The sequence below is a fragment of the Pelodiscus sinensis genome, chromosome 10 (assembly GCF_052426305.1).
Source record: "Pelodiscus sinensis isolate ZL-2025 chromosome 10, ASM5242630v1, whole genome shotgun sequence".
Lineage (NCBI taxonomy): Eukaryota > Metazoa > Chordata > Testudines > Trionychidae > Pelodiscus > Pelodiscus sinensis.
This window is the reverse complement of record NC_143061.1, coordinates 29,603,145-29,619,897: the sequence shown is the minus strand read 5'-3', so window position 1 is coordinate 29,619,897 and position 16,753 is coordinate 29,603,145. Positions and strand designations below refer to the sequence as shown.

Genomic DNA, 16,753 nt, shown 5'->3' with positions numbered 1-16,753 from the left:
TCCCCAGCAGACCACAGGCACCGGGTCTCATGCGGCAGCAGCGGGGGTTCCCGCGCTTCTGAGGCTTTGCTCTGGCAAAGCCTCAGAAGCGCGGGAACCTGCCCGCTGCTGCCGCTTGGGTCCCGGTGCCTGTGGTCTGCAGGGGACGGTCCCCAGCAGACCACAGGCACCGGCACCCAAGTGGCAGCAGCAGCGGTTCCCGCGTTTCCGAGGCTTTGCTCTGGCAAAGCCTCAGAAGCGCGGGAACCCGCCCGGTGCCCCTGGTCTGCTGGAGACGGTCTCCAGCAGACCAGGGGCACCGGAGCAGCTTACGAACGGGGCTTTCTCGCCCCGACTTCCGGGGCGAGAAAGCTCCGTTCGTAAGTGCGGATCCGACGTAAGTCGGATCCGCGTAAGTCGGGGACTGCCTGTATTCCTCCCCCAGTACCTTTCTTAGGGTTAGTGGCTCTATTCCTGTACCTTTGCCTCATAGTGTAGGGAGGAGATACCAGGAACTTCAGACTTCTAGTAGGTTTTGGCGTTGCTCTTGACTTCCCCTTTTGCCTTATGGAAGTCGCTTACATCTAACTCTACTTTGAATATGGACTCTAAAAATGCCATTGTTTAAAGTGATCATAATGAATTCCATATCAGACATGTTTCAGAGGGTAACTGTGTTAGTCTGTTTCAGCAAGAACTATGAAGAGTCCTGAGGCACTTGAACTACTAACAAATGTATTGGGGCGCATAAGCTTTTGTGGGTTGGAACCTACTTTGTCAAATTCATAGGTTGTGATCCATAAAAGCTTATACACAAATACATTTAAATTTAAAAAACAAAAAATGATCTGGTAGCACTTTATAGACTAACAAACATGTTTTGTTAGTCTATAAAGTGCTACCAGACCATTTGTTGTTTTTTGTTTTTTAAGTTTATCCTGTACAGACTAACGTGGCTACCCCCTGAAGCAATAAATAAATTTGTTACCCTTTAAGGAGCCAAAGGACTCCTCGTTTTTGCTGAAACAGACTAATGTGAATACTCCTGAAATTTGTCACCATGCAAGACATTGAATTTAGCTGTATGAAGTGGATAAAAGATGCATCTGACAAAGTAGGTCCCAGCCCATGAAAGCTTATGCCCAAACAGATTTGTTAGTCTATAAAGTGGACAGGACTCTGTTTTTTATATCAGACATACTTAGAAAAAAACTCCAAACAACTGTGAGTTGTGAGGGTCCTGCCCTTCCTGCCAGTGTGCCACTTGGAACTGGGGTACCACTGAGCCTGTCAGACCTAGCAGCCTGTGTTTCCTTAGCACTGTGCTGCTGTGTAATGTGCCAAGTCTTCCCTAGGCTTCAGACTGCACTTTATCAGTACACTTACAAGTAGGGATATCCCCAGCTGCAACTATACACACAGATGCTGAGATCAATTCTACATTGGAAGGCTCAGCTAAGGAACTGCCAAGTGCTAAAGTTCACATGCCCCTCTAGAAAATAAGCCCCAAATTGTAACATCTTGCACTATACACTGAACTGTACAGCATAAGCACTGAAATTTACTTCTTGCTTTCATGCTGAGGAAGATATGCAATAGCTTTTTGCCCTCCTGTTATGAATTGCACACACAGGTTGTAGATAACATAAACATAAGTTTATTTACTACAGAAGATAAACTTTAAGTGATTATAAAGGATAGCAGATTGAAGCAGATTTTGCTTTTGCTTATTTGCTAAGTAATCTGAATTTAAAATACTTAAGAAATTAGTTATAAGTAGCAAATTCTCACCCTACATGTTGTTTTGGACAGGTTGTAGAGATTCTTCGAGGCCAACTGCACTTGCTTGTATCTTAAAACTTCAGATATTCTATTCACAGATTAGACCCCCAGGTTCAGTCCTTCTCCCGAGTTGTATTTTGTTTCTTAGATGTTTACAGCAGTCATCTTGGGTGGGGAGAACCCTGATGATGCCACTCTTCTGCCTTAAATACCTTTTTCATAAGGTAGAAACCCGTTGTCTCCCAGTTTGATTCCCAGTCCTGGTTAGTGGAAAAATGCTAGTATTATTATGGATTTCAGTATCACATGACTTAGTCACATGTCTCTGTAGGGCCACAGCAACCATGAGCCAAAGCTGTCTATAACATCCTTAGGAATGCTTTCCTGGAATGCTCCCTGGTGATAGACTAGCATCTTTTAAGATCTGTTGTTCTTTGTAGTGGCTCTTTCCAGTCAGTCATATAGAACAGGGAGGAGAACTTTTTTGGATTGGAGGTCACTGACCTACAGAAAAATCAGTTGGAGGGCCACATACAAGTGAGAAGCACACCCCTCTTCCCCCCCCCCCCAATAAAAATTCTCAGAGTCCTGGCCCTCAAGTGAGAAGCAGGAAAAAAAAAAGACACATTCGCCTCATTCCAATTACACTCCAGCTCCATGGAGAAGGGGGGCGAGTTTCATGTCCCCTTCCCCCTGCCGGGCCGGATTAACTCTTCTGGGGGTCCAGGGCTAGTAGATTTTTGTGGGGACCCTCTTGGTTCTAGGGTGTGGTTGCATTCTGTCCAGTGGGCATTCTCACATGTAAACATGTTTATAATAGAGGTGTAGATGATATTCTTAATTTCAGATATCAACATGATACATGCATACAAGTAGGATAATCATATTCAGTAAATCATAATCTTTCCAAAATACAGGACTATGTAGCACTTTAAAGACTAACAAGATGGTTTATTAGATGACGAGCTTTCATGGGCCAGACCCACTTCCTCAGATCCTATTTTCTTCCACTATTTGATCTGAGGAAGTGGGTCTGGCCCACTAAAGCTCATCATCTAATAAACCATCCTGTTAGTCTTTAAAGTGCTACATAGTCCTGTATTTTGTTTCAGCTACACCAGGCTAACACGCTACATTTCTATCAATAATCTTTCCAGTGATACCTCATATGACTCATCTTGTGTAAAATACATGTTAGTTGTGTCATATTCATATAATAACCATATCTCTATGGAAAAAAATGAGTAGTGTCACAGTAACCACCAAAACTAGTTCGGAAAACTAGTCTGAACTCCAGGTCAAGCTGGCAGTGCCGGATTTATGCACAAGATAAGTAAACTACATTTTAGGGCCTCAGGTTATGAGGGGCCTCTAAATACAAAAAAAACAAAACTAGTTTTTAGTTGTATCCTTGTCTATGTACTGGTGTGTATATGCAAATATACAACTTTATTATTTATATTTTCATTGTCCTTGGTTAGAATTATACATTTTGGGCTAATGCTATAGAGCCTCTTACACTTGACATACTTTAGGGCCTCAGCTTGTCTTAATCCCGCCCTGCAAGTTGGGTTTGTGCGTGTGTGTGTGTGCACACATAAAGGTGGTGCAATCCAAGTTAGTCACTAAATTATAAAATGAATTGAGCCCTGCACATCTACAGACACCCACTTTATATTCACAGGTATCTGCCTTTGTTGGTCTGGATCAGATATCTGTGGGTCAATTTTGCAGATGTGGATGCAGATACTAATTTTGTATCCGTGCAAGGCTCTACCAACGTGGTTATACAGGTGTAACTGACTGGAACCCCGTTATCAGTTGTCAGTTCTATTTGATGCAGGACCTGGAATGGACTCCACTCTGTTATATTGGCTCTGAAGGCCTGATAGGAGTGAAAAATTACTTTACTCAGATTGGTGGAAGGGAGTCTGATTGAAAAGTAGAGTCTGTTTATTTTGTAGAGTAGAATTGCATTTTAACAGTAGTACCTTGCTACCTCTCATGTATGAAAATTAACTTGGTCAGTGTTGTTAACAGGTAAAGTGCTATTTACGCACAAAGCAGGTCAATGGTCAAATCATTTGCTACTGTGGCAAGCATTTTGGACTTAAAAATACCATCATCTTATTCTTTTACAATTGATGAGCTATGTTCTGTGGGAAAACCTGCTAGAGCAGTGGTTCTCAAAGTGTAGTCCATGGACTGCTAGTGGCCACAGGCTCAGGGCTTGTCATCCCCCCCCCCCCCCCCCACACACACACATAGCAGGGAGCCTGTGCTGGCACTCTAACCCTGCAGCCCCCCATCTTGTGAGGTTGGGGCACTAGAGCCGGCTTTCCACTGTGGAGGGTAGGAGTGCGGGGGTGGTGGGAGGAAGCCTCATAGGCTGAATCCAAGGAAGGAAGGGAGGAAGTGAGGGGTTCTATGTGCTGCCACTCCTCCTCCCCCCAGCTAGGGGAATGGAAGTCCGGGAAGCCACTCACCTGGAAACTGGAATCACAGCCAAGGGGAGTAATGGGGGGCAGTACCTAGGAGAGGCAGGAGGCAATGACCCAGGTAAGCACCCCCCCATCTCCCTCATGCCCATTTCCCACTCCTGCACCCTCTTCTGCCAAGACCCTGCACCTCCACTCCACTCCGGAACTTTCCCTCTGACCCCCTCCCCACTCTCAACCCACTCCTGCCCCCAACCTCCCAGCCAGAACCTCCATCCCCACTCCTGCCTGCACCCATTTTCATGGGTTATCACAGGTAGTTGACTGGTGGTCCACAGTCTGTGTTGAGCGGGGTGGTCCACAAGCCAAAAAGTTTGAGAAAAACTGTGCTAAAGGCTCTGCTGGGGAAGACTTTTAATGTTGTTCATGGCATGATAGGAAGAAGCTAAAGAAACCACAGAAAGAAGCTATTGAAAAATAGTTTGGAGACTGGAAATTAGAAGGAAGAGTCGGGAACCATTGTTGATAACAGAAAGTTGTCTCTGCAATAAATACTTTTTAATGTTGCAGATTGCTAATACAATAAAAAAAAATTCATCCAGCAAATCTAACACATGGCTTACTGATAAATGGAAAGGAAGTGACATAGTCACTTGAACATCTTAACAAATAACAAAACATAAACTTGGATAATTAACTACAAGGTGCTGAGCAGGAATACCACGGCATTGAAGAATGCTGGATGCTTCCTAGTGCAAGGTAAATCGAGTAAACTGGAGGAGTATAGCTCTCAGATTAAAAGAGAAAGGAGATATATGGTTGGAAAAAAACCCAGATAATCCAAAAATGGACTAGCTGAAAGCCTTATACTGTCAAAATCTGCCAAATTGGGATGTGATCCTACAAGAGCTGAGTGCCTCTTGCAAGGTGCTGCACATTCTGCTTTGCAGAATTGAAAGAGGCCATTGTTGGAATGAAATAGATGGGTGAGTGGAGCAGAACTAAACTCATTCTTGGGGCCATCACTACAAACCTGTCTCTTTCTGTTATAGCCGCTAAAGATGGCACAGCAGGCACGCCCAATCTACAACTTTATGATGTGAAAACGGGGAAGTGTTTGAAGTCTTTCATCCAGAAAAAGATGCAGAATTGGTAAATAATATTTTGTAGTACTAATTATCTGCAGCGATGCATACTTTTCAAAACTTTATCTTGAAATGATAATTGTGCTGGTTTTCAAAATATTGCCTGCCACAAACTGAAAATATCTAATTTCTTTGCTAGTACAGATATCCTTGTATACGTTTGTAACATAGTAAATCTTTTGCCATTTGGTACAATTAGGGGAAAATAATTAGAGATTGTATGATATGTTTATTAGAGACATCATAGCACTAACCTCATAACTTGTAATATTGGCTCTTTGTGACCATTGGTCTAAACTTAAGTTATGAAATGTAGTTTGTAAGTACTGAAATAGTAAATGTTGCCTACTTCAGTGTTTTTGTCATTTTTTTGTGGATCTTAGGTGTCCTTGCTGGGCAGATGATGAAAGTATTTGTGGTAGGATCGTAAATAATGAATTGCACTTCTTTGAAAACAACAACTTTGGTATGCAAACATTTCTAAGATGACTTCATTGTGTTATAGATATGTTTCTCTTTTGCCTATCCATCCTTTTGACTGTTTTCTGATTTCCCCCCTTCCCCTCCCATGTTGTTGGCTTTATCTGAAAGGTTGCTTAAATCCTCTTTTATTTTGGTACCTAGAATAATTCTGAAGTCTTAGCATATTTTCAGTACATAGATGGTTTTTCCACTTCTAAGCTGCCCCAAATGTGTGAGAGTTCTCCATTTTAGACATAGAGGGCCAATTCTGCTTTGACATATGCTCAGAGGAGTTCAAAACTTGTTTGTCAGTATAGAATTTGATCCATGATTTCTTTTGTGGGTTATGCTGAGTGTATATCTTTTGATTTCCAAAGAGCCATGAGAAGGCGGATGCTTCTGGCAACAACATTACTATGGAGCCAGGATATTTTCCAGAGTAGTTCAGCATTAACCACACATATTTGGGAAATAGAGAACAAGCTGAGACAGAGGCAAGCATGATGACAGTGAGGAGGAGGAAGCCAGGACAGTTTGGAGATACAGAACGTTGAAAATGGAAGAGAACAAAAGAGGCTCCAAAGAGAGAAAAAAGAGCAGTGAAAATAGAAAGGAGTTTGGAGAAAAAAAAACCCCGTAGATGACCCAAAAGTTGTTTGGGAGCTAAGGGTGTAACACACTGCCTTATGGAAGACATGATTTTAGGATTCAGGGGCAGTTTCTTCTGAAGTTAGTCAAACTTGGGGATATAGAGACATCGGATGCCTCTAGCTCTATGCTTGTTGGAGGAGGAAGGTTAGGATGAAACACATGTTTTTCTAGGAGGAGGCTTTTCACCATTCTTCCCAAGTGGAAGAAACCTTCCATAATGTTGATCAAAGGGCAGGTTTCCAGGGGTTATACTGGGAAAAAAAACTTGTATTCTCAACAGGTGGGGTTTCCTACATTGTGCTATGGTACATTTCTGATCTGTTGTAGATGGAAAGATGAGATTGCTATGAGAGCAGATGCCCTTTAATCTTTTTATTTAACATTGTTTACTTAGCAATCAGGTGGTTCATGAACTAAATATTGAAGTTTGTTTTGAGAGGGCTAGAAAAGCTATATTAATCTCCAACTGCCAAGAGATAATTCCATGATACCATGTCCACTTCTGCTGCTGTGCTCCTTATTGGGTTTCCTCCCCCCACAGGATTTAAGAAGGGTGATAAGTGTTTCTTTCTCATGCTCTTCTCCCCCGTCTCCACAGGCTTTGTGGTGTTGGCAATCCACTGAGCCTACAAATCAGGGTGTTGACAGGGATGTTAGGTACCACCTTACCCCACTCAAAACCTATAGTAGCAGGCACAGGTCAATGGCTTCCAGAAATTTTTGCTTAATTTGGGCAGAAATCTTAATAATCCCTGGCGTGGTAGCTAGGGAACTCCCCTATCCTTTGGGACAAAATATGAGGGATATCTACTAAGGGCTGAGCTTATTTGTCACTTCTGCCACTAAGTTCACTCTGATAGAATAATGCAGAAGGAAAAGGCCCATTTTAGCAGCTAAGAGAGTTGGTGCTGAGTGCAGGATGCACTTCCCAAGAAAGTTCGTGTGTGTAGGAGAGGGATCAATGCACAGCAGGCCTTTCAGAGAGCCTGCCTTGGGGAGCAGACACCTGTGTTATCCACAAAGATCTAAGAAGGGGAACCTATACAGAGTAGAACAGGATGTGTGGGGGTGGCTGTGCTTCCTCTGATGACTACCTAGTTAAGATAGGAGGGAAGAGACTCTGCCATTTGCTCTGATTAAAGAACAAGGAGTATTTTAGTGTTCAAAGACTTTCATGCTGTGTGACCTTCCTCCCCCCCAGATTTGTAGAATGTTTTAAATCTAAGGGTATGTCTAGACTGCACCCCTCTGCTGGCAGAGGGATGCAGATTAGGCTGGGCGAAATTGCTAATGAAGCAGGGATTTCAATATCCCACGCTTCATTAGCATAAAAATGGCTGCCACTTTTTTCCGGTCCGGAGCTTTGTCGGAGAAAAGCAGCAGTCTAGAGGCTGATCTATCGCTAAAGAAAGCCTTTTCCAATAGATCCCTTATGCCTCATACAGGATCTATCGGGAAAGGCTTTCTTTAGCGATAGATCAGCCTCTAGACTGCTGCTTTTCTCCAACACAGCTCCGTGCCAGAAAAAAGTGGTGGCCATTTTTATGCTAATGAAGCATGGGATATTGAAATCCCTGCTTCATTAGCAATTTCGCCCAGCCTAATCTGCATCCCAATGCCAGCAGAGGGGTGCAGTCTAGACATACCCTTTGGTTGGTTCAAAGTTTGATGGAGACATTTCCCATCCTATAATTGTCATACCTGTGATCATAAATAGAAATAAATCTAGTCAAAACTGTGAGACTGAGAAATTATATAATGAAAGGTGATTATCATGCTGCTTTTGCCAAGTAAAGAATCTCTTTATGGTTCAGTACATAGTTCCTTGTGTATGATCAGCAGAGTAGACTCATAAAATGGTATAATTTAAAAGTTCATTAAGTAGTGTGAGGTAAGTGTTTTGTCATTAACTTGATTGTAATTTATGCTTTTGCAGATACTATTGCAAATAAACTTCATTTGCAAAAAATTAATGATTTTGAGTTATCACCGGGACCACAGCCAAGCAAGGTATCTATAGTGTTTATTCGCAACTCATTTTTTTTCTTTAATTTCTTTAGAAATCATTGTATTTCTCTGCTTTTGTGCTACCATGAACAGCGTATCACTAATTTAATATAACGATGTTGATTTAGGTTGCTGTTTATGTTCCTGGAAGCAAGGGAGGGCCCTCGTTTGTAAGGCTCTATCAGTACCCTAACTTTGATGGCCCTCAATCTGCATTGGCCAATAAAAGTTTCTTTAAAGCGGACAAGGCGACAATGCTATGGAATAATAAAGGTACAGAAGCTATTCATTTAAACTCTTATGTTTTTTCCCCTAACCTCACGGTTTGGTTATTTTGCTTACTGCTGTTTTTGTATTAGTAAAATGTATCAAATACCAAGACACAAACTTGTTTAAAACTATCATTAATGTTGCATTAACACTAACATTCTTATAACCTGCCCATATTGCCCTTCAAGATCTTGTCCCCATCTATATCTCTGTTCTCGTTTCTTCTTAATCATCTCGCTCCATATACTCCTTGCGTACCTTTTGTTTTCTCTGTACCCTACAGTTTCTCCTCTCTCTTACCTTTGCATGCTCTTTTTCATGCAGCTTTATATATCTATGTAGGACTAGAAACTCTGTTATAATTAAACTTGAGCCTCCAACAGAAAATCCCATCACACCATGCCCTAATTCTTGTTGACACTGAACATACTTTTTCACATCCTTTTTTAAAAGCCATTTCATTCAGAAATGCTGCCTGCTCACCCCTTCTGTACCCAAACAGGCATCATGTTTTGTTTAGACTATAATCTACAAAGAACTTGTCTTACTCTCTTTTTGTAAAGTGCCAGATTTGTATTTAACATAATTAGTCATCTGAAATATTCTATATATTTATAATGTGAGCAAGTTCAAGTTACTATAAGAATCTAAACATGTATTTCATTACTTTTGAGTGTGCCTTTGTGTGCAGCAATAAAATTCCAGTAAGTTTAGACTCTTAATGTGTGTCTAGACTACAGGGTTTTTTCGAAAAAAGTGGCCTTTTTTTTAAAAAAACTTCCCCTGCATCTAGACTGCTGCCGTGTTCTTTCGAAAGTAAATCGAAAGAATGTGGCAGGTTTTTTTGACCACAGAAAACCTCGTTTTACGAGGAATAACACTTTTTTTCCAAAGTGCTCTTCCGAAAAAAGGCACTATGTAATGCAAAGTGTGCTTTTTCGAAAGAGAGCATTCAGACTGCCTGGGTGCTCTCTTTCAAAAAAGTGGCTTGCTTTTTCAAAAGTACTGGTTGTAGTCTAGAGGCTCTTTTTCGAAAGAGGCTTTTTTGAAAGTATCTTTCAATAAAGCCTCTTTCGAAAGAGGCTTGCAGTCTAGACATAGCCTTAGAGTTATAGAACTGAGATATTTATTTACATAAAACCATACCATGTTTGAAATGACCAGCATAGTCCCCTTTGTGCTTTACCACTCATGTGCAATGGTGGTCATTTCAAAGTCACGTTGGTAAGACTTTTATACTATGACCAAAAATCACACACATACGTGAACAGAAGATAATGTCTATATTATATACTTATGTGAAGGTGTATAAATTAAATATAAATACACAAAAGCTATTGATATGCAGATTGTTTTATATTATTGGCTTGGATGTTAGTTTACAGTTTTTTGGTCAAGTGGACAGTTTAATATAGTTTTATGTGTGTGTAAAAATTCTCGTTACACCACTAAAAGAACACTTACCTTTGAATACTTCAAAATGAGTGAATGGGTTGCTCCACACCTTGAAATGAAAAACATCTTTAGGTTAAAGTCAAGAAAGGAAAATTTTAATGAAAAAGGAGATGATGATAGAGAGTTATGAGCATGTGATAAGGAATCTGTAAAGAAAGTGTCCATAAAATCTTAATAAATTTCACAGCTAGTAAACTTAATTTTTTTTCTCTGTGCATATTGTAGTTTCTGTTAGTGGACACTGAATTCTTGAACTATGTTTTGTACCCTAATAGCTTCTGCTGTGTTAGTAATAGCTAGTACAGAAGTTGATAAAACAGGAGCTTCATATTATGGAGAACAAACCTTGCACTACATTGCAACAAATGGAGAAAGTGCTGTTGTACAACTACGTAAGTGGCCTTTGAGTATTTACATAATGTTATGTTATGTTTGTTAATGGGAATTGTTCTTAACGTATACTAAAAATCTTAACGTTTTGGTGAAAACACTGGACTATTTTTTGTCATTTAGCAATGTTTCTGCACTAACAGATATTAAGGTAACAGATTTTGTTACCTCACATGGTAGAGTTCCTGTGGTATTTCCCTTTTCTGTTTAATAATAGCAATGGGCAATTGAAAATAAAAATACTTAAAATTCTACTTCTACTCCTTAATGTTTGAAGAACTGTTAAATTGCATCTGACTTCAAACTGTCTCTCGTACCCATGCTTACAAATGCGTATCTAATTGGATGCTTGATAGCATATGGTTTGATATCCTTAAGTTCAACCAAACCATGAAAACATCCCACGCGAGGATGCCCCTCTGCTTGTTGGGGGCATTCCATAATAAGCATAAAACTGTGACAGTTCTCTCTCTTGCTCTGCCCAGCTATACATACAAACTAATCATATCCCACACGTGAATAGAATTGTTGAAGAACAAAAAGATTCACTATTTTGTAGGGAAAAAATCACTAACATCTTGGATGAGAGTATTACCAACCCCAAATGTGCAAAAATAATGAGATTATGTATAAATAACAGATTTGGTGCTTTTATGTGCCTTCGGCTTTTTAAGCCTTCAGGGTGCACAATGGGTCACATTTTGAAGCTTTGTCTGCAGCCATGGGGGCTGGAAACTTACTTTTCTGTAAGAAATGAAAGCTGAAATCATCATGCATCCACTTGATTCCAGGAGCTGGGGCTTTAAGGAAGTCAATAATTATCATGAGACTCATAACCAAATGATGAGAGTCGTCAACACTGATCATACTTGCACATTTTTATAAAAATATGGGTTTTTAATCCCAGAGCCCAGGCTCTAGTCCAAGACTGCAAATCTGTTTCCCTAAAATGTTCTCTGCAGTGGTGTTCTTCCCTTTCTTTCTTTCCTCATCTGTGATTAGGCATGTTTTGTCCTGTTAAGACTTGTTTGTCAGGAGTGTTGGGAGACAGGGAGATGTCTGTTCACAAACATTTTAGTTGACCTATGTTAAATTGACTCAGTCACAGCAATAATTACTGCAGTGGTTCATGTTCACATTATCCTCCTCCTACAAGTGATGTGTGTCCTCACCAGGAATATTTCCACCAATTTAAGAAGGGCATTGTAGGGGGCTGAGCCTAAGCTCTCAGCTATGTGCATAGTTCCATGCAGGGACCTTAGCTCTTTACACCTCCCCACAGGTCTTGGCTCACCACTGGAAGCTTGGCTGTCCTCCTGTCCTCCCCAGTGGGAGCCTGGCTCTGCACTCAGAGGGAGCCCCTCACTCACCCTTGTGTGACATCCCGAGCTGCGAATCAGGCACAGGGTTCCCAGCAGGAAACCTACTGTGTTAATGTCATGGCTCCAGTAAGGACTTGTTCATATGCCTCTTAATGATATGTACGTTGCAGATACCTTAATGTGTCCCATTATTTCAAATGCCCTTCCCCTCCCCCCTGCCAAATGAAGCTTTGTTGTTAATAATCCCTAATGTGGATATTCACTTTGGAGGGAAAAATCAAGTTTGACTTGCAAAATTGGTTACTGTAACTGCAATGTTTAATTACTGAATGTGCATAGAAAAAAAGGGCAATTGAATCAAATTATTGTCTACAGTATTACAAAAGTGTATCAAGGAAAGTCTTTTATGAAAGCTGGTAAGATACTTGTCATTTAAGATCATTGTGACTATGAAGGATGTTAAATGGTGATTATCTGGCTAATTGTGTAGTCACTACAACAACCACTGAGCTCTTACTACATTTAAAATGCAGAGGTGCAGCATCCCAGACTAGTGCAAGCCAGGACTGCTTAGTCCCGGCTCATGCCGGGTCCAGCAGCTCCTGTTCACGGCGACCCAGGGTGGCCTTATACACAGGCAGCAAGGGTGGGGGGAGCATGGAGAGAAGCGAGTAGTCAAGAACTCCATTCGACTACCTAATAAGCATAAACTTATTGGGTAGTTAAATAGTCGACTACTTGCTTACATCCCTAGTGACTATATGAGGATTTAGGGATACTCACTTTAAAGTGTGTCATCTTGCTAAGGCAGAAGAGTAGTGCAGTGGCTCACAATTTTGGGTGTCTTGAACAAGATGTCACACCCACTTATTCCCTTAAAAGACCATCACTGGTAATAAACTCAGGTTGAGTAATCCTCATTCCTAGTCTTATGCCAAATTTAAGTCCAGTATTTCACAGTTTTGTTGGCATAGAAAGAAGAGCTTTGTACAGATTGGATATTTATAGTCCAAATTTCTCTTGTCTAGCAACATCTGTGATCTGGCTGTAGATGCTCTCAGGCTGGAACACTCACAGAGGAAAAGCTGGAAGGAGGGATTCCCCATTCAGCAGCTCTCTCCCACCCTCCCAGAACATCTGGAGCACTGCACATAGCTGATTTGTGGCGTTCAAGCTCAGGGAGGGAGGAAACACTAAGGAGAAGAGGCAGGGTGGTTGCGGAGCCAACAGGAGAGCCTCATGGCCCATGGCAGAGGTCAGGGAGCTGTGCCCAGGTTCTCTGCTGTGGGACTTTGCAGCCAGCCTGCCCCTTCCTTTAAGTGCCACTCTGTCAATGTCATCCTCTCTGGTGCCACCAGAGCAGAGCCTCATACCCAGCAGCAGCAGAAGGGCTGATGTTGAACTCACCTGATCTGGCAAATTCCTGGATTCAGTATTGGTCAGGTCCCAAAGTGCCAGATCAGGGAAATTCAACCTGCACAACTGTAAAGGAGGATGTTTGTAGGTTTCCAGTGGACCACTGCTGCTAGTTTTTGAAGGTCCTGAACTATCATACTTGAATATTGAGATGAAAAAAAATATTTTTTACACATAAAACCTGGTATTACTGTAGAAATGGTGAGGCTTAGGAGAGGTATCTCAGAATTCGTGTGTGTGTGTGTGTGGGGGGGGGGGGGTTATGTAGTAGTACAGACCATCCTCACTATGGCCATGTCTACACTGCAAGTTTTTTGCAGAAGAGGATATGCAAATGATGTGCTCATTTGCATCTCTTGCAAATTTGCCCTGTATCCCTAAGTAAAACTGAACATAAGACATTGGTTTGCAATATCAATGTCTACCAAAGGTTAGTTTTTCTAGAATGGTGGATGATTGGACTTTGGGAAAACTTTGAAGTCGTATGTTGTGAGGTTTTTTTTCTTTTTTAAGGGAAGTGTCATTCAAGCAAATGTAAATTATATGATTTTATAATCTGATCTTTTTTTTTAATTTTTTTAGCAAAAAATGGTCCTATTTATGATGTAGTATGGAATCCCAATTCCACAGAGTTCTGTGCTGTATATGGTTTTATGCCTGCTAAGGCAACTGTTTTCAATCTGAAATGTGACCCTTTGTTTGATTTTGGAACCGGCCCTCGTAATGCTGCCTACTACAGCTCTTCTGGAAATATCTTAGTACTCGCAGGATTTGGAAATCTCAGAGGACAGATGGAAGTGTGGGATGTCAAAAACTACAAACTTATTTCCAAACCAGTGGCATCAGATTCTACGTATTTTGCTTGGTGCCCTGATGGAGAACATTTTGTAACTGCTACATGTGCTCCAAGGCTACGAGTTGGTAATGGGTACAAGATCTGGCATTACACTGGCTCTGTTCTACACAAATATGAAGTCCCTCCGAATGCAGAAATATGGCAAGTTTCCTGGCAGCCATTTTTGGATGGAACATTTCCAGCAAAAATAATAACTTACCAAGCAGTTCCAAGTGAACTGCCAAATGCTGAGCTGAAAACTGGCCAAGCTTATAGACCACCAGCTCTGAGAAATAAGCCTGTAACCAGTTCCAAGCTGGTAAGTAAACTTCACCTCGGTTATGTTGGTCCATCATTTCATCTGTATTTGAAATTTGGATACAAACTACTTTACTAATTAGGAAGGTGGTTTGGGAATGATGTCATAATCTTTGTATTTAGAAACAAACATCTGCCTTTTAGCAGGCTGGTTTCACTGACTGCCCCTCTGTTACCTGTTTGCGGGAATATGTGCTAGGAAGGCTATAATTTTATGGGACTAATCCACTTCTCTGCATAAAATTGCCATATAAAACCTAGATTTATCCAGTGTTGCTTGGGTCCTTAACTCAAATAAGTTTTGTTTTTCTTCCTTTAAATGATTATTCTGGGGTTGGGTGCATGCCTCCAAGATGGGGAACGGATACACAGACAAGCTCTCTGAAATTTACAGTATAGTTGTCCCTTTCTCCACTCCTGCTGGCCCAATGGGGTTATAGCGCTCCTGGTCCCCAACTCTGACCTCTTGCTACCTGCCCCTGTGGTCATTCTGCAGTATAACTGTCCTTGTTGCCAGATCCCTCCCTTTGTTTGACACAACCAAACCCTGACCTTGCTTTAAATTATGATGCGAGGAAGCTGCATACCAAATTTGGTGGTCTTAGCTCTTACCATTTAGGAGTTCTTGAACAAACAGATAGACAGATGTATGTTTCTAACATATATAGGAAGGAGATGATGGGAGCTCCTTAGAGCAGTAGCACAGACAGCTGCAAATGCTGTCTCCTCTTGCTGCTGCTGAATAACAGAACCTTGGTGGTTAGGTAATTGTCATTTCCGTTGTGGTGTAGTCAGCTGAATTTGATGAAGCAGCATTCTAGAATTTCAGAGGTGTAGCTGTGTTAGTCTGTAACACGAAAGCTCATGATACCATCTACATTTTTGTTAGTCTCTAAGGTGCAGAAAGACTATTCGTTATTTTTTTAAAAATTTCAACATTCTAGAATCAGATACAGGCAGTCCCCGGGTTACGTACAAGATAGGGACTGTAGGTTTGTTCTTAAGTTGAATCTGTATGTAAGTCGGAACTGGCATCCAGATTCAGCCGCTGAATCTGGACACCAGTTCTGACTTACATATAGATTCAACTTAAGAACCCCAGGCGTCCCCAAGTCAGCTGCTGCTGAAACTGATCAGCAGCTGATTCCAGGAAGCCCGGGGCAGAGCAACTCTGCCTCCAGCTTCCTGTAGTCAGCCGCTGGTCAGTTTCAGCAGCGGCTAACTTGGGGACGCCTGGGGCAGAGCAGCTCGGGTGCTGCTGGGTTGGTCCAGTAGCGCTGCCGCTCCTCGGCGCTACTGGACCAACCCAGCAGCACCCCAGCTGCTCTGCCCCAGGCGTCCTGATTCAGCCACTGCTGAAACTGATCAGCAGCAGCTGAATTAGGACTCCTGGGGCAGAGTAGCTGGGGTGCTGCCGGGTTGGTCCAGTAGCGCCAAGGAGCGGTGCTGTGGGACCAATCGGCAGCGCCCCACCTGCTCTACCACAGGCCCCGGGCTTTGCTCCACATCTCCCTGGTCTGCTGAGGGGGGCACTAGCTGCGTCCCCCCCAGCAGACCAGAGAGACGCGGAGCAAAGCGGCGCAGGACCCGGGGCCGGACCCGCGGCGCTTCCAGCTGATCTGGAAGCGGCTGCAGGTCCAGCCCCGAGTCCTGCGCCGCTTTGCTCCCCGTCTCCCTGGTCTGCTGGCTCCCGCAGCAGACCAGGGAGACGGGGAGCAGCTTTTCTCGCCCCGGAGGAGGCGGGCGGCGGGACCAGGCGTCCCGCCGCTCCAGTCCTCCGGGGCGAGAAAATCCCCGTTCGTATCTGTGGATCCGACATAAGTCGGATCCGGGTAATTCGGGGACTGCCTGTATAGCATAGAGAGTAGGCCTTGAATAGTAGTTTGACCTCTTTCAGTAAACTTTGAGCATTTGTCATCCAATGATGCTATTGGCAAGTCCATTGCAGCTTAACTGTTTTTCTTATGTGGATCTACTCATTTATTTAATTTTTGCTTTATTTGAATGCAAATCTATTTTTTAAAATTGAAAGAAAAGACACTAACCATAATTAATAGTCACAGGCTTGATTTGTCTTTTATTTTTATTTTATTTATATTATTAGGTTTTGATTTTTGAGGCTTCTATCTTCCAAGGAGTGACAGATTCATCACAGGCTATCAACAGTTATTACTAGGGTCTGACTTTGTGCTATATAAACAGAGTTAGCAAGAAAAATTCGTTATTTAACAGAATTGAGGTAGCTACATTCTGCCAGCTTGTATGGAGGAAAAATTAGAGCTG

The 16,753-nt window shown here is 42.1% G+C and overlaps 1 protein-coding gene and 1 long non-coding RNA gene across 4 annotated transcripts in view; one reads left to right on the top strand and one right to left on the bottom strand.

The window, feature by feature from the left end:
- The window catches only part of EIF2A (eukaryotic translation initiation factor 2A), a 42,191-nt gene that overhangs the window by 13,640 nt on the left and 11,798 nt on the right, over positions 1 to 16,753 (top strand). For both annotated transcript variants that reach the window (XM_006115938.5, XM_025181160.3), the window contains 6 exons: positions 5,252 to 5,351; positions 5,728 to 5,810; positions 8,394 to 8,467; positions 8,593 to 8,737; positions 10,465 to 10,581; positions 13,900 to 14,471. In XM_006115938.5, coding sequence (XP_006116000.2) covers positions 5,252 to 5,351; positions 5,728 to 5,810; positions 8,394 to 8,467; positions 8,593 to 8,737; positions 10,465 to 10,581; positions 13,900 to 14,471 — 1,091 coding nt within the window. The remainder of the gene's footprint in view (positions 1 to 5,251; positions 5,352 to 5,727; positions 5,811 to 8,393; positions 8,468 to 8,592; positions 8,738 to 10,464; positions 10,582 to 13,899; positions 14,472 to 16,753) is intronic.
- On the bottom strand, positions 1,885 to 15,219 carry LOC112544627 (uncharacterized). Of its 2 annotated transcripts, XR_016350361.1 has the most exons (4): positions 15,083 to 15,200; positions 11,320 to 11,379; positions 10,199 to 10,238; positions 1,885 to 2,021 (listed from the first exon to the last, which is right to left on the bottom strand). It is a non-coding gene; the product is annotated as an uncharacterized LOC112544627 (long non-coding RNA). The 2 variants fall into 2 exon arrangements; XR_016350362.1 differs by lacking the exon at positions 11,320 to 11,379 and having other exon boundaries at positions 15,083 to 15,219.